The sequence below is a fragment of the Pristis pectinata genome, chromosome 29 (genome assembly GCF_009764475.1).
Source record: "Pristis pectinata isolate sPriPec2 chromosome 29, sPriPec2.1.pri, whole genome shotgun sequence".
NCBI lineage: Eukaryota > Metazoa > Chordata > Chondrichthyes > Rhinopristiformes > Pristidae > Pristis > Pristis pectinata.
The window spans coordinates 9155633-9173739 of record NC_067433.1 but is presented as its reverse complement, the minus strand read 5'-3'; the positions used below and the strand labels follow the sequence as shown (position 1 = coordinate 9173739).

Here is an 18107-nt window from a genome sequence, read left to right as displayed (position 1 = left end):
CGCCTCAACCACTTCCTCTGGCACCTTGTTCCATATACCCACCACCCTCTGCATGAAGAAGTTGCCCCTCACGTCCTTTTTAAATCTTTCCCCTCTCACCTTATATCTACGGGCTGCTCAGAGGTAGTGCTGTTGTGGAGGAGGTGCAGACAGATCCTAATTACACAGGATCCACAAGTCAACATCCTCTTCAGCAGGTTCCAGGCTGCAGGATTACGTGCTGAGGGACACACTGAAGTTCGGTGCAACCAATGCAAAGGGTCTGTGGGGAAGGACCACAGTCCAGGCTCCTTCCGCTACAGGACATGGAGGGGCAGAATCGGGTGGGGAATGGTGTATTACCCCTGTAACACAAGTGGCAATGGTGCTATGGTTTTAAATGCATAAGTTAACATGACTGAATGTGATAACTATGAATGAGAGCGTTTTTGCACTGTTTCTTTTTTTTGTATATATTTTATCATGAATGAAGTTTATTTATGAAACACATAAAAGAAACTCCCGAATTCAGGAGACAACTTGGGGCGAAGATGACTCAGTATCTCAGGTGCCTGCCCTGTGTGAGAATCTCTCCCACAGTACTGAGCACCATGGCCCCTTTAAAATGGATTTTCAGGTTGACAGAGAATGCAAAACTTGAGCCTCTTAGTGGGGACTGAGCCAACTCTAAAAGCCACAAAGTAAATCAGCTGTTTTCTAGAAATAGATAATGGACTTTGGCACAGACTAGGAACGACAGGGAGTACTGATCTGCGGTAGAGAACACGGAACGCAGTAGTGAACTACTCAATGTATAAATAATGGGAAATAGCAGTTAAGACGAGACTTCTCAAAGTGCTTTGCAGCTCATTAATTACCTTGACTGGAATCAAGGTGAAGTCCCACGAGCATCAGGATGGTAACAAGTAGCAAATGTGTGCTGGGGGTGGTGGATGTGGGGTAAAAAGCAGTAACCAAGGGACCTCCTCTGCTTCTTCCAACAGTACCAATGCTTTTAAGAGAGATAGAGCCTTGATTAAGTGTCTCATCCTCTGACAGTGCAGCACCCCCTCAGCATTCCACAGTCTGGTGAGCTGGCGGTGGATCAAACCCAAGCATTCTGAATCAGCCGAGTGGGCTTCCTCTGTCCAAGATTAACATCCAACACAGGACTAGTGACTTGCACTGAGTTACTATACATTGCTTTACTTCTAACATCAGTTCTAGTATCCAAGTGACAGGTGGAGTTTCTCAAACCATTCCAACTACAAGGAGTTTCAAGGGGAAGGGGTTTTCAATTGAATTCCTACAGGACAGATCACCTCACAATTTACATTGACTATGTAAATTGGCCTCTCCTTTAGTTTTTAGATACCTCTCCTTTGGGGAAAAAAGTTGCTTAATCTGTAGCCTTCATTACTTTGTTCCCCTCAGCCTCCCCTACTCCAAGGAAAACAACCCCCATCTATCCAATCTCTCCTTTTAACTGAAGTACGCCATTCTGGTGAATCTCCTCTGTACCTTCTCCAGTGCAATCACATCCTTCCTATAGTGGCAAGCAGAACCATTGACGGTTCTCCAGCTGTGACCTAACCAATGTTTTATAAAGTTGCACTATAGCCACTCTGTTCTTCTGTTCTATGCCCTCGGATAATGAAGACAACTATCCTGTGTGCCTGTTTCACCACATTATCTACCTGTACTGCCACCTTCAGGGATCCTCAGACTGGTACACCAAGGTCGCTCTATTCCTCAGTACACACTAGGACACTACTTTTCATTAGTTGTCCCAAAGTACACCACCTCACACTTATCAGCGTTAAATTCCATCTGCCATTGCTCTGCCCATCTTACCAACTGATCATAACCATCCTGTAGGGGAAAACAAATAAATCTGCAGATGCTGGAATCTGAAACAAACAGAATATGAACCTGAAGCCCCAGTTCTGAGGAAAGGTCCCTGACGAGAAATGTTGACTGGTTTCTCTTTTCACAAATACTGCTCAAATTGTTTCAGCGTATTCTGTTTTGTTTAATATCATCCTCTCCACTGTCAACAATACTACCAATTCTTTTGTGCAAACTTAATTATCATGCCTCCTGCATTCATATCCCAGAGACTGGTCAAAGCTGAGCTTCGCAACAGTGGCCTTGGGCTTGAGCAGAAGATGATTTGCAGGGTGTTCTTCCTTTGATGCTTCCTTGCCCCACAACACGGCTGTGAGGAGACCCCTCAAACCAGCTCACGGCACACTAAGATTCCCTCTCACACCCTTGTACTGAACCACACCTCCCCCTCTCCACCCAGACTCCTGCACCAGGATGAAGCAGTTGTATCACTGGATTCTGGCTTCAACTTACAACCAGCACCGTCAGCTATTTACTCATTCACAGGATGTGCACGTCACTGGCATTGTTGGCATTTATTGCCGTCGTACTTTGCCCTACTGCTTGACCTCACTCAACAGGAGACTGAAAACCAGCCTTCATTGTCAAAGGTTTGAAATTGATGAATCCACGTCTAGATTGGAAACTCCCCAACAGCAGAGATCACTGTACAGCTCTCAAGGGCCCCTCCTCTGAACTATATACTGGTGGTGGAAAGCACGAACCTCCGAGCATCTCCACTCCAAGGCCCAGCAGTGGTTCCATCTCTGCACTGGGTGACCACAGTCTAAGTTCTTTCATCAAATATTTAATCCTCTTACTGCACCTGTGGACATACTGTGTCAAGGCTGGAACATTCAATTAGCCGGCTCTTCCCACCGGATCAACCACAGCCCCATCCAAATGGATCAATGCAGAGAAACGACCGAGGGCCAAGTGCCGGATGTAGCAGAGGTTTTTCCTTCATTCTGTTCTCTGCTCTATTCCAACCATTTTTAGAATGGTTGGAATAGAGCAGAGGACTCAACAGGAACAGGCCCTTCGGCCCATAACGTTTTTCCTGGATTCTTTGTGTTGCTTTTCCTGATGCGAGGGGGAACAGGGTAGCTTGCAAGCAGTTGAGCTGGGACCTACATCCTTCTCCACAGCAGCAAGATCAGACTGCCCTTCAGGGCTAGAGGGTGCAAGGGGGAGCATGCCAGTGGTTCCATGATATCTGTCAAAAAGCCAACCCTCCCAGCCTGGACTGGTCCTGGTATTTGTCCCCACCACTAAGGGGTGCTCACTGAAGCCATAGAGTCATAGAGCAGTACAGCATGGATACAGGCCCTTCGGCCCAACCAGTCCATGCTGACAATGGTGCCCAACCAGCTAGTCCCCAATTTCCTGCATTTGGCCCATATCCCTCTAAGCCCCACCCCTCCATGTGCTTCTTAAATGATACTGTTGTACCTGCCTCAACTACTTCCTCTGGCAGCTCGTTCCATATACTCACCACCCTCTGTGTGAAAAGTTGCCCCTCAGATTCCTTTGAAATCTTTCCCCTCTCACCCCAAATCTATCCCCCCCCCAGTTTTGGACTCCCCTACCCTGGGGAAAAGACTTACCGTCCACCTTATCAATGCCTCTCATAATTTAAAACATTTCTAAAAGGTCATCACTCATTCTCCTACGTTCCAAGGAATAAAGACCTAGCCTGGCCAACCTCTCCCTATAACTCAGGCCCTCTAGTCCTGGCAACATCCTCGTAAATCTTTTTTGCACTCTTTCCAGTTTAACCATGTCTTTCTTATAATAGAGCGACCAAAACTGTACACAGTACTCCAAGTGCGGCCTCACCAATGACTTACACAGCTGCAACATAATGTCCCAACTCCTATACTCAATGCCCTGGCTGATGAAGGCGAGTCTTGAGAGCCAGTCACATCCCTTTAGTTTCAGGGCTCAACCTTCCTTCATTAATCCACAGACTGCATCACCGTGCCAGGAACAATGGAATTCCTTGAGGTGCAATGCTTCCCAGGGTCACGGAATCATATACAGAGTGACAGCAAGGAAAGAGGCCCTTGGCCCACCATCAAACACCCACTTTTACACTAATTCTACCCTGACCCCATGTTATTCTCCCCACATTCTCATCAACTCTCTATTAGATTTTACTACTCACCTACGCACCAGGGGCAATTTACAATGTTCAATTAACCTACCAACCCACACGCTTTTGGGGTGTGGAAGGGAACTGAACACCAGGAGAAAACCTATGCAGTCACAGAAAGAACATGCGAACTCCACAAAGGCAGCACCAGGGGTTGGGATTGAACCTGGGTCAGTGGAGCTGGGAGGCAGCAGCCCTACTGGTAGCAGAGTGGGCAAGTTTCTGGACTTTCTCCGCCCCTAGAGGCCTGGACTATCAATCTGGAGACACGAAATTCAAATCCCATTCTGGCAAGATAGGGATTTTAAGTTCAAGTAAATTAACTCTGCAACGAAAAGCTGGTATCAGTAATGGGTATCACCAAATTAACATGAAAGTTCATGTCCTCCAGGGAAGAAGATCTGCTGCCCTTACCCTGTGTGGTCTCCAAGTGTCTGCAGAGCAACCAATGTCTGGGACAAAAAAAAAACAAGCTGCTGGAGGAACTCAGCGGGTCAGGCAGCATCTATGGAGGGAAATGGACAATCGACTTTTCGGGACAAGACCCTTCATCTAGACTTCCTTTGAGTCCAGCTGTAGGGTCTCGACCTGAAACGTTGACTGTCCATTTCCCTTCCTAGATGCTGCCTGACCAGCTGAATACCTCCAGCATTTTGTGTGTTGCTCTACATTCCAGCATTTGAAGTCTCTCATGTCTCCTGGTACTTTTGCAAGCCTTACTTCAAGGAGCAATACCAATGGGAAATAAACTACGGCCTTGTCATTGCTGCCTGAAAATGAATGAATAAAAAATAGCAGCACGATGTAAGAGTTGCAACATCGCACATCCAAGCAGCCACTTTGGAATGCTGAGGGACAATGTCCCATCTGGAGACCAGCTGAGTGGACTCTGAGCACATAGGTTGAGAGGCTGTTATCCTTCCTGCAGTCTGGAACAGGGAACAGGATAAGTGGATTGGACACTGAGAGTTATGAAGATTTGGAGTATTGTGGAAGTAAACAGGTTTTGGACATTGAGGGTGCAATGAGATACAAAATTTGGGCAGGAAGTGGGTGAGGTGATGGTCAGCTACGATCTTACTCAGTGAGGTTTGAGAAGTTCCACAGCTTCCTCCAGCAAATATCGCTTGCATTCCAATGAATCCAAGGACATCACCACCTCACTTTGGGAGTGCTGCTTCCAGAACGCACCTCCAATCCCATTGCAGGACAAATGCCTGCTCAATCCCACATGGTTTCTTCTGGCAGTGTGACCCTGACCTGCTGAACTCCTGGTGCTGTCTGTATGGAGTTTGCACGTTCTCCCTGTGACTGCATGGGTTACGTCCGGGTTTTGGGTTTCCTCCCACATCCCAAAAGCGTGCTGGTTGCTAGATTAATTGACTGCTGTAAATTACACCAACTCCCAGTGTAAATGTCAGATGTAGAGGGACTGTGGGAGTTGTGTTAGCGAACAGCACTGTCAAACCATTTGGGATGAATGGCCTCTTTCTGAACCATAACAAACTACAGAATTCCTCAGAAATCAGGCCTCTGGCTCACTCCCACATAAATGCTCAGTCTGGAGCACAGAGCTGCTCCTCAACTCTCCGCTGCCTAAAGGTCCAGACCAGTTAAACACAAGAGGTCATTCAAAAGGAGAACCTTTGGACAAAAACCCACCAAATTACCATCTGGCTGAGTGGACAGGGGTTAATAGCCAAAAGTTAAAGAACTTGAGGGGGAGGAGGCCATTTGGCGGCAGTTAGTCCCACTCAGCATTTCCCCCAAAGCCTAATTCCTTTACCTCTACTATTCCCTTTCTGAATGTTGCCTCTCAGCCTGTTTTCAGGCACCACATTCCAGGTCACAGTAACTTGTGCTCAGATGGAGAAAGTTTGCTTCTGCTGCCTCAGGTGCTTCAGTTTATGCCTTCTGATTCCCAACGCTGTTGCTACTGGAAACAGTTTTTCTAGATCCACTTTAAAATAAAGAAACACTCGTGATTTGGAAAGTTTTTATGAATCTCCCTTAAACCACGCCTGCTCGACAGGAACATTTCTGCTCTATCTACAAAACCATCCCTGAGACCATTCCAGTAAAGCTTGCCTACATTGTCTCAGGGCCTTGATATCTTTCCTAAAGTGCCAGGCTAAAAGTTAGGCACATTACTTCAGATGAAGTCCAACTACTGTTCTATAAAAGTTCAGCATTACTTCCTTGTCCTTGTATTCTACATTTCCAAGTCCAACAATTGCATATGATTTATTTTTGCTATCTTCAAATATCTGTGCACACACACGCTTGGGTCTCTGTTCCTGCATCCACTTTAAAAATCCAAAAGCAAACATTTTAGATTTTCAGCACCTGCATAATTCAGGTCAAAGAATTTGCATCAAAACAATTCTGATAAAAGATCACTGACCAAAAATTATACCTCTGTTTCTTTCTCCATAGATGCTGCCTGGACTGCTAAGTATTTCCAGCATTTTTTTCTCCTACTTTTAACTGTACCATTTAGGTTATCTTCCTTCAACTTTTATTCTTATCAAAATGTATATAATTGCACCTCACTGGATTAAAATTCATCTACCATCAATCTGCCTGTGAAAATCAAAAAAAACCTGCAGATGTTGGAAATCTAAAACAAAGACAGAAAAAGCCAGAAATACTTAACAGATCAGGAGTACATCTGTGGAAAGAGAAATAGTTTGCCTCATGAATGCTGTTAGTACCCAGAACAACTTCTGCTACACTTTTGGCTTTAATGACTTCTGCAAACTTTGAAAGTATTGATTATGTACCCAAGTACAAGCCACTAATATATAAAAAAGATCAGCGATCCTGATACCAACTCCGGAAGGGGCACTGAATCAGTGTGAAAAACGTTTGTTCACGCACCCTCTGCTTTCTGCCTCTCAGCTAGTTTTATACCCACACTGCCACTGTCCCTTTAATACTACAGGCTTTATTTCTAACCTAAATTGGGAGGGTAACAGTCTCTCAGGCAGCAGTGCTCAGTCTGTTGCTGAACCAGAGTACTGAACATTGCAAAATGCCCTTGAGATTATGACAAAGAGAAACATTCAACTGGCAAAATATCAGTGTACACAAATACTGATTGAATACAGCTCAGGCAAAAAAAATGTATAATTCACAGGAGGGAGGCTGCTGCAGAAATTGTTGGTTCTTTGGAAATTTTTCTGGATGGATAAGCTTTTCTGAAAGAGTACAAAATATTCAGCAAGTGAATGATTTCATAACTTCTGATACCACTGAGCATTAGGCTGGTTAGATGTTTTGCGTTAGGTCAAGTGAGCAAAAAATGCTGCAACATCTACTTGGGGCCAAGAGCTAAGATTTCATTACACAAGCAGACTGGAGGAAAGGGGTCTCACGATGTTGTCCTGATACAGTGAGACTCAATCATCAGATGCGGCCTCTGTTAAACAAGCTTGCAAAACTCCAAGTGGGTCCACTGGACAATCATGCCAGACCTGTGGACGACAGGATTTACAGAAGCCACACGACTTTCGCAAGGACAATACGGAGTGGCTAATAAACACAGGCTTTGTTAACTATATTCCACAAGTAAAACAGGAGGTACAGTGTGACGACCTCCTGTGCCACGGCCAAGAAAGCTCACCAGCCCCTCTACTTCCTCAGGAGGCTAAAGAAATTTGGCATGTCCCCTTTGACACTCACTAATTTTTATTGATGTACCATATAAAGCATCCCATCTGGATGCATCACGACTTGGTATGGGATCTGCTTGCCCGTGACTGCAAGAAACTTCAGAGAGTCATGGACACAGTTCTGCACATCAGGGAAACCAGCCTCCCCTCCAATGGACTCTGTCTGTACTTCTTGCTGCCTTGTTAAAGTAGCCAGCATAATCAAAGACCCCACTCACCCCCGACATTCTCTCTTCTCCCCTCTCCCATCAAGCAGAAGATACAAAAGCCTGAAAGCACGTACCAAGCTCAAGGACAGCTTCTGTCCTTCTGTTATAAGACTATTGAACGGTTCCCTAGTACGATAAGATGGACTCTTGACCTCACAATCTACCTTGTTATGACCTTGCACCCTATTGTCTACCTGTACTACACTTTCTCTGTAGCTGTTACACTTTATTCTGCATTCTGTATTGTTTTACCTTGTACTACCTCAAAACACTGTGTAATGAATGGTATGCAAGATAAACTTTTCACTGTATCTCGGTACAAGCGACAATAATAAACTAATTCCACAATCTTCAGCAACAAACAACCTGCTACATATTTGTTGCTCCAGATTCCAGCAACTGCAGTCTCTTTGTGTCTCGTACAGTCTGGAGCCTCAGCAACTTTACAAAAAGCACCACATCGCTGTGGAGGTCACCGTGCACTTGGGCCTTCTGGTTACACCATGAATCAGTGTCTTTTGGACAAACAGATTCCAACTTGAGCACTCTCATCTGCTGTTCCTTCCTCCACATTTCGGGTTGAGACCCTTCATCGGGTCACAGACCCTTCACTGGATCGAGAGAAAGCAAGTCAGTCAAGATAGGAGAGAAGGTGGCTGAGCCAATGAATGTCTGTAATAGTGTGAGTTAACATAACCATTAAGTGGTCAGTTAAGCTCCTTTGTCTGTGTCATTTCACCCATTGCCCACCCTGCCCTCTCCACCACCAAGACAAACTTGCTTTCTCTCTTTCTTAGTTGTAATGACCTGAAACGTTAACTATTTCTCTTCCACTGTTTCTGCTGCCTGACCTGCTGAGTCTTTCTAGCATTTTGTTTTTATTTCAGATTTCCAGCACCTGCAGCTTTTTAGATGTTCATTTAGGTTGGACGCCTGTTGGTTCACTGCTGTAGAACGCACCAGCTTCGGTAACCCCATGTCAGTCTCCTTCCTACACTGCAGCCAAGTTAACATAGAACATCATACAGCACAGGAACAGGACCTTCAGCCCATGAAGCAGGGCTGGTAGTGTAGCGGTTAGCATAACGCTTTACAGCACCAGAGACCCAGGTTCAATTCTGGCCGCTGTCTGTAAGGGGTTTGTAGTTAGGTGCTCCGGTGTCCTCCCACATTCTAAAGATGTACAGGTTAGAAAGTTGTGGGCACGTTATGTTGGCGTCGGAAGCGTGGCGACACTTGCGGGCTGCCCCCGGAACACTCTACGCCAAAGATGCATTTCACTGTGTGTTTCGATGTACATGTGACTAATTAAGATATTTTATCATGATGTTGTACCAAACTAACTAAGCTAATTAAGCTAGTAATTAAACCAGTATTCTGGCTTTGCCCTCTTTCTTTCCAGTCCTGATAGAAGGGTCTCGGCCCAAAACGTCGACTGTTCGTTTCCCTCCATAAATGCTGCCTGACCCACTGAGTTCCTCCAGCATTTTGTGTGTGTTAAACTAGTAATTAAATTCCTAACTAAACTAATCCCTTCTGCCTACAGAACGCCCACATCCCTCCACCCTCTGCACATTTATGTGGCTATCTAAGAGACTCATAAACGCCGCTACTGTATTTGCCTTCATTACTACTCCCTGCAGTGCGTTCAGTTGTTGCTGTCGCTCGGATAGATTACAGCCCAGCCCTTCTAAAGTCCCATAACCTGTCCTACAAGGTGATTTGGCTCATTTCTTCATCAAACTAAATCTTAATAGCATGCAAATTGTTTCATAGGGGCTTTGTGTTGCAATTGCCTTCGGTGCTTTTAGCAGAGTTGTCTCTGCGGACTGTGTTTCGTCTGATCAATGTGGAGTATGCCACAGCTGGGTTGTATACAAACAAAAATAAAAGAGAAGCATTCACCCAGATTTGCTGAAGCTCCTCTTAACCAGAAGCCACAAAGACAGAGAAAGCAGTACGTGGTCTATCAACGGCAGGGCTCACTCTTCTAAAGGAGTTATCCAATAGCAGGCAAACATGAGTGACACTGATGCATTACGCGAGCATCAAAGTCAAAGTCGAGTTTATTATCATATGCATAAATGCATGTGTGCACAGGTGCCATGAAAAACTTGCAGCAGCATCACAGGCGCATAGCATCAAATACGCAGCATTCACAAGAGTCAATTAGTTTGATATCACAATGAATGTAAAGAAGGATGTGTACTGATTGTATTGTATATATTAAAAATACACACAGGAAATAAAGTATATTTTGAAATAAAAGATGAGTTATCAAGTAGTTCCATCTCTTGCTCTTTTCCCTTCACACAAACAATTCTTGAACTTGCTTCCTCTGCTCGTTCAGTGAGTGCGTTGTTGATCACAGCTAGTTGTGTCCTCTTTTTTTTCTTGTCATGATAGGTTTGGTTCTGTGTCCTCTAGTTACTGAGCTTTCATGTTTTTGCATACTTGGCTCAAGCCTCTGATTCACCTTCTCAGCTCAAAGGGAACGACTTCAACTTATCCCGTCTCTGCACTCCCAAATTTCCACTGTGCCACTATGATTTCAGAACATCACTTCTGTTTGATCTCCAAAACCTTAATATCTGGCCTACGAGGTAGTCCCGATCAAGAACGATGCCCCAGCTCATAGAGTCGTACAACAAACAAACAAAGAAACTTTGGGTGCAAGTCAATAGCTCCCTGGAAATGGAGATAGAGGTGGCTAGGGTAATGAAGAAGGTACTTGGTATGCTTGTCCTCACAGGCTGACGCATTGACTATAAGAGTTGGTATCTCATTTTACAGCCATATAAAACATTGGTTAGACAGCATCGTGCACAGTTCTGGACGCTCACAGGCTGACGCATTGACTATAAGAGTTGGTATCTCATTTTACAGCCATATAAAACGTTGGTTAGACAGCATCGTGTACAGTTCTGGACGCCACACTACAGGAAGGATGTGGTAGCAATGGAGAGAGTGCAGAAGAGATTCACCAAGATGTTTCCTGCAATGGACGGCTGTACTTATAAGGAGAGATCAAATAGGGTGAGTTTATTCTCACTGGAAGGTAGGACTCTGAGGGGTGACCTTATAGAGGTTTACAAAACTGTTAGGGGTATAGATAGGATAGTATCTTTCTCTCAGGGTAAGGTACTCTAAAACTAGAGGGCACAGGTTTACGGTGAGAGGGGAGAAATGTAAAGAAGATCTGAGGGGTAAGCTATTCACACAGAAGGTGGTGAATATTTGGAACGAGCTACCAGAGGAGGTTCAACAGAGGCAGATATTATTACAACGTTTAAAAGGCATTTGGATGGGTACTTGGATAGGAAAGGAATAGAAGGATGCAGGCAAATGAGAGTAGCAGAGACAGGCATCACGGTCAGTATGGATGAAGTGGGTCATGAGGGCCTGTTTCTATGATGCTATGAAACAGGCCATTTGGCCCACTGAGTCTGCACTGACCATCAAGCATCCATTTACGTTAATTTTATTCCCTCTGCATTCTCATCAACTCTCCCCTGGTTCTACCACATGCCCACACACTAGATGGGCCGAAGGGCCTGTTTCTCTGCAACTCCTTTCACCTGGAGGAACCAAAGAAAAGCTGCTCAGTGCCAAGTACATGCACCACACAGAGGAGAAAACGATGCTGGTTAGACCACCACCCAAGGACGAAGCAGAGGATCCTCTGACTGCCCTCATGGGAAGCAGTGGATGCCATGGTGAAAGTGAGATGGTCGGGGCTACTATCAGAGTAACGGGAGGGTCGGAGGAGTCAAGAGGCGCAGGCAGCAAAAGACATGGGGAGAAAATAAGTCAGGATAGAAAGAAATCAGTATCATGGGCAAGAATAGACTGGGATGACAGAGGGTGAAGTGGAGACTGCAGTCCTGATGCAGGGCTTCGAACAGAAACGTTGACAATTCCTTTATTCCCACTGAGGTTGAGGCCTGGGGTTCAGGCAGGTACAATAGTATCATTGAAGAAGCACTTGAAGAGGTACATGGAGGGCCAGGGCTTGGAGGGATAGGGGCCGAATGCAGGAAACTGGGACTGGCTGGGTTGGCACGTGGTCAGTATGGACTTGTTGGGCCGAAGGGCCTGTATCCATGATGTATTGCCCTATGACTCTAGGAGATGCTGCTCAACCCACTGAGGTCATCCAGCAGATTGTTTGTTGCTGAGGGCTTGAGGAATACCAGCTTGCAGGCTGCAGGTGGAAGATCTCCATAGGAGGCAAGTTCACTGATGGTCTGGGACATGATGGCGTGATGATGGGTGGGGAGATTATAGCATTGGGCTGATAGAAGGGGAAGGTTCACAATGAAAACATTGCCCTCATCAGTAGCTGGAACCACTTATTCCAGGATGAAAGAACTAGGTGTGGAACGAGCTGTCATCTGACATGGTAAATGTGGGCTCACTCTTAAGTTTTAAGAATAAATTGGATAGGTAGATGGATGGGAGAGGTCTGGAGGGTTATGGACTGGGTGCAGGTCAATGGGACTAGCGGAATAAAATTTCGGCACAGACTAGAAGGGCCGAATGGCCAGCTTTCTGTGCTGTAGTGTTCAAAGGTTCTCGGTTTAGGGGGAGGTAGTTGACAGCCAGCCAGGGCTATTCTTGGTCACAGTATTGACATTTACATCTTCCCGCTACAATAGATCATTGTCTACAAGTGACTCTCCAATTACAAACCCGATCTGACTGCTGAGAAAGTCCAGCATTTCCTCATTGGATTTCACATCTCCCACACTGCTTGTTACTGTGTGTTGTCAGCCCACAGCCAGCTCAAGGCTCAGGAAATTCCTCCCCTGTACTGCAGCAGGGCGTCTGCCTGAATCCAAACGCCATATTGGGAGGACAGGTTGGGAGAGTGGGCAAAGGAGTGGCAGATGAAATACAGTGTACAGAAGTGTATGGTAATGCACTTTGGTAGGAAGAATAAAGGCGCAGACTATTTTCTAAACGGAGAGAAAATTCAGAAATCAGAGGTGCAAAGGGACTTGGGAGTCCTAGTTCACGATTCCCTCTAGGTACAAGTTAACCAGGTTGAGTCGGTAGTAAAGAAAGCAAATACAATGTTAGCATTCATTTCAAGAGGACTAGAATGTAAAAGCAAGGACGTACTGCTGAGGATTTATAAGACATTGGTCAGACTGCAATTGGAATATTGAGAGCAATTTTGGGCCTCATATCCAAGGAAAGATGTGCTGGTGTTGGAGAGAGTCCAGAATGATCCTGGGAATGAAAGGCTTAACGTATGAGGAGGGTTTGATGTCTCTGGGCCTGTACTCGATGAAGTTCAGAAGGAAGAGGGGGGAATCTCATTGAAACCTACTGGATACTAAAGGGCCTGGATAGAGTCGACACAAAGAGGATGTTTCGGTTAGTAGGAGAGTCTAGGATCTGAGGGCATAGCCTCAGAATAAAGGCACGTCCCTTTAAAACTGAGGTGAGGAGGGATTTCTTCAGCCAGAGGGTGGTGAATCTGTGGAATACGTTGCCACAGAGGGCTGTGGAGGCCAAGTCATTGGGTGTATTTAAGGCAGTGATTAATAGGCCCTTGATTGGTAAGGGGGGTTAAGGGTTACAGGGAGAAGGCAGGAGAATGGGATTAAAAAAATCAGCCATGATTGAATGGCAGATAGACTCGATGGGCCGAATGGCCTAATTCTGCTCCTTCTCTTATGGCCATCTGACGTGAAAACAGACGTGGATTTCTCAGAGTGGGACGCTTTAAACTGGGTTGACTCCACACACACTGCTCAGGGCCTTTGACACACAACTGGTCCCACTCTGACAATGAATTTCAAACCTCTGCGTCTTACCACTGTGTCAAGGAACTTGATGCACCTCTTCAGCTCCGGCTTCGTCTCACAGAACTGTCGGAAAAGCTCTCTCCCGATCGGCTGCTTGTTACACAAGCTATAGTAGTCTCGCTCTGGAATATAATGGAAAGAGAAAGCTTTTATTTGTTGCTTCTTGCTCAGGAGTTAATGTTACACAATGTGCTCTAGCCTGCAGTCTGGTGGAACTAAGGATTTGTGTAGTCTGAGCAACCAGCTAGTTACTGCTCCACACACTCCGCTGCTTCCAAGCTTCAGTGCTCCTCTGTGGCAGGGAATCTATTCCTCTATGAGTCCAACAACCCTCATGTATAGATCGTTACTCAATACTGACCAGCACCCTGCTGGTGGCAAGAACCTCTCAGCTTGCTGGTGGGTATCTAAGCTGCACAGACTGTCTCACCCCTTCCCTGCCTGTCCCACCTCAGGTGGAATGAAAACTTAAAATAAGACAAATACTGTAAAGGACAAAATTAGTAAGTTGGTTTGTTACTGTCACGTGTACCGAGGCACAGTGAAAAACTTTGCTTTGCACGCCATCCATACAGATCGATTCATCACATCAGGACATTGAGGTAGTACAGCTTACCAACAAACCCAATGTCGTGGTATTTTCACAATTGGACTCTTTCATTGGTAATCAGTTATTGGTAATTGGTTTACTTTTGTCACGTGTATCGAGATACAGTGAACAGCTTTGGTTGCATGCTATCCAGACAGATCATTCCAAACACAAGTACACTGAGGTTCTACAAAGGGAAGTGCAACAACGGAATGGAGAATCTAGTGTTACAGTTATCGGGAAGGTGCAGTGCAGTCAGATAATAAGGTGCAAGGGTCATGATGAGGTAGATTGAGAGATCAAGAGTTCATCTTTATCAAACTAGAGATCTGTTCAAGAGTCTGATAACACTGGGATAGAAACTGTCCTTGAGCCTGGTGGTACATGTTCGCAAGCTTTTGTATCTTCTTTGATTACGTCGGCTGCTTTCCCGAGGCAGCAGGAAGTGTAGACAGAGTCAATGGAGGGGAGACTGGTTTTCTTGATGGACTGGGCTGTGTTCACAACTCTCTGCAATTTCTTGTGGTCTTGGGCAGAGCAGTTGCCAAACCAGGCTGTGGATAGGATGCTTTCTGTGGTGCATCTGTAAAAATTGCCGCGTGTCATCGGGGACATGCTGAATTTCCTTAGCCTCCTCAGGAAATAGAGACACCCGTGCTCCCTTGGTCATGGCATCTACAAGTCTTAGAACAAAACTTGCACACCAGTATGTGTGGTTCATTGTTATAAGCGTTGAATGACCAGGTCTGGCAAGCTGTTACCCGAATTTTCCTGTAATTCCAGGCACCTCACTCCATCGTGTATAGAAGAGGCCAAAACAGTATTGACGAAGTCTACTAACTGCATAAAATGAAGTGTGGTGGATGCCATGGACCACAGGGTTTGGAGGCATGACCTGCTGGTGAAATGATTCAACATCGGGCTCAGTGTGTAACTGGTACATGGAGCGTCAGGAGAGCGAGGTGAGGAGGTGACACACCTCAGCACATTCTCTGAGTCTAATGCCACAAGCCACACACAAACTTTCCCCACTCACCACGTACACACACTCACTCCTCCCTGCTCAAGACACACACTCACAGTCCTCCCCTGTCAAGACACACACCTACACCGCTCCTCAAACTCCACACTTTTCCATCTTCTCACAGCTACCATCGGGCAGGAGGTACAGAAGCCTGAAGTCCCACACCACCAGGTTCAAGAACAGCAACTTCCTTTCAACCATTCAGTTCTTGAACCAACCGGCAGAACTCTCATCACCAATTCAGTTTTGCAACACTATGACCACTCTGCACTAAAATGGACAATTTCTTTTGTTTTAATTGCATTTTTTTCTTGTAAAAATTGTGTATAATTTATGTTTATGCTTTTCCTGTGAATGCTGCTGATCTGATGCAATGTGCCTGTGATACTGCTGCAAGTAAATTTTTCATTGCACCTGAGCATACATGCAGATGACAATGAACTTGACTGACTCAACACACACACTTCCACAGACTCCGCACACTGGCACCCGGAATCCCCCCAACATTCAGAATCTGCATTCTGCATTCCCCCAGAAATGCCACAGGCTGATGCACACTGGTTAAACCAGTATCGAGAGATTTGATTATTCTTCCAAAACGGGAAACGTTTTCTCTTTGTGGCTAATTTGCTTTGGTTGCACTTTCTGTTTAGATTGCAAGCCATGCCTGATGTGAAACATGGCAAAACAGGCAGTTAATGGTTAGATTGTGGGCGTTGCATATCTTTACAAGTGGCCTAGACAAGCAAAATTACCTTGTGCAGGCAAGGTCCCCAGTACAATGCGCTCACTTGCCCCAACAACCGTCTGGAGATTCCACAACAAAGTGCCGATACGATGGACAATCTTTTCATGTTGCTGAGTGGGGAGCTAGTCTCCGCAGACTGAACTGCAGGCATCAGTGCAGCTGAACAAAAGCTGGTGCCACAGACAGAGTGAATGACAGAGCAACTTCTGCAGGGCACCAGCATATTCCTTGGGTCGAACCCAAGACCCTGACAGGCTGCATGAACTCAGTGTTATTCATGCCAGAGACTGGCATGACATCAACTCACTTCACGGTCCCAACCGTCAGAGGGGACAAAAGCTAAAACACAACTGTGTGTAGTTGGTGTGGCTAATTTGTCACCAGAATTAATGTGATTTTTTTTGCCCTTGTGGAGAAGCGTGGGATCTCAAGCGCACCCTGCGATCGTGCTGGTTTAATTACCTCTTTGGTGCTCACATCTACGCCGTTGCCCAGGTTAAGTCCCACAGCAACATGTTCCATGTCCCAGTGTGACACCACGTTAATTGGGCTCAATCTCTACTGCCAAACTGCTACACAGAGGGAGCACTTGCCACATCCCACTGTGCCTGTGTTAGTGCTCGGGGCAAAATGATCACCATTTTAGGTCAACTGGATTCTCAGAGGCCCTTGCATTTGGATCAGTGGCTGCCTGAAGAAGAGGGTTTGCAATAAGCCTGCAGAAATCATTGCAACTCCAACTCCTTGTGATCTTACCCGAGAAACACTGTGTGCACCTGAAAGAGTTCCTACCATTTACTTCACCAGATGCACTGTCCCCTACAGCCATCCCTGCTCCAAACTCACCAACACTGCTCTGATAGGTAGCTTAACATTGAAGGTAAGCAAGAGAACCACTCTCTTTTCCACAAGGATGGTTGTCCTCATGGGCTGGCTCTGTCCAGCTCTGAAATATTTATCCAAAACCAAACTGCAAATGACAGAAAACCAACATAAAGAGCACATAACAGGAGCTGGGAAGATGCTGCTCAAACAACGACATTTGATTCCCTTCAGGAGATCTGAATAGTGAACAAGTATGCAGCCAATCCGGATCCCACTGTTTCAGGGTACAGAGAGAGAGCGAGAGAGAGAGAGAGAGAGAGAGAGAGCGAGAGACTCCTGCACCAACAGCTGGGAGGGAAGGGTTAGATAAATGTTAGAGCAGGATAAAATGTCGGCACAACATTGTGGGCCGAAGGGCCTGTACTGTGCTGTAGTGTTCTTTGTTCAGGGTTGCAGATACCAGCTTTGTACCCAGCTGAAGTGCATGATGTCATTAGAAGGGAGCCCTCCTGTCATTGGTGAACACGGCTGAAGCTGTCTTTCCCCAAAAGAGAACATTGCGTCTCATTAAGAGAGTTAATTGTCAGCAATTAGATTCAGTGCAAGAATCAACTGGCGCCATGTGTTCAAAACAGAGCACCAAACAAGGGACTGAGGGAGCAACACAGGTCTCACTGAGGGAGTCCTGCACTGGTTCTGTGTGAAGCCAAGTCACTTGGAGGATCCCAATGGGAACACAACAAGGTGCAAATGCAGCCAAGCAGAGGTAAAGATACGAGCAGAAAATCCCTGGATGCTTGGAACTTCAATTAAAAGATTATTAAACCACATAACTTGACACATTTGCTTTTCCCTTGTACTACCACAATGTACTTATGACCTGTGTGGATGGCACACAGAACAAAGTTTTTCACTGTGTCTCGGTACATATGACAATAATAAACCAACTACTTGCTCGGCGTCTTCCAAGGGTTCAAAACTAACATGGTGCAGATGCTGGAAATCAGAAATTAAATAGAGAGTGCTCGATTTTTTCAGCAGTTCAGGCAGCATCTGGGGTGGGAGAAACAGTTAATTTTTCAGGCTGATGACTTTTCATGACCTGAAATGTTGTCAAAGCACTGAGTCACGCAGTGAGAGGGCAATGACGATTCATCAAACTAGTTCTTGGGTGAGCAGCAAGAGGAGGGACTGAGTGGAC

At 45.7% G+C, this 18107-nt stretch overlaps 1 protein-coding gene across 1 annotated transcript in view; it reads right to left on the bottom strand.

Moving 5' to 3' along the window:
- Window positions 1–18107, bottom strand: part of LOC127584200 (G protein-coupled receptor kinase 5-like) — a 165262-nt gene that overhangs the window by 49823 nt on the left and 97332 nt on the right. The window contains exon 3 of the mRNA XM_052040798.1: window positions 13730–13842. Within this exon, the coding sequence (XP_051896758.1) occupies window positions 13730–13842 (113 nt within the window). The remainder of the gene's footprint in view (window positions 1–13729; window positions 13843–18107) is intronic.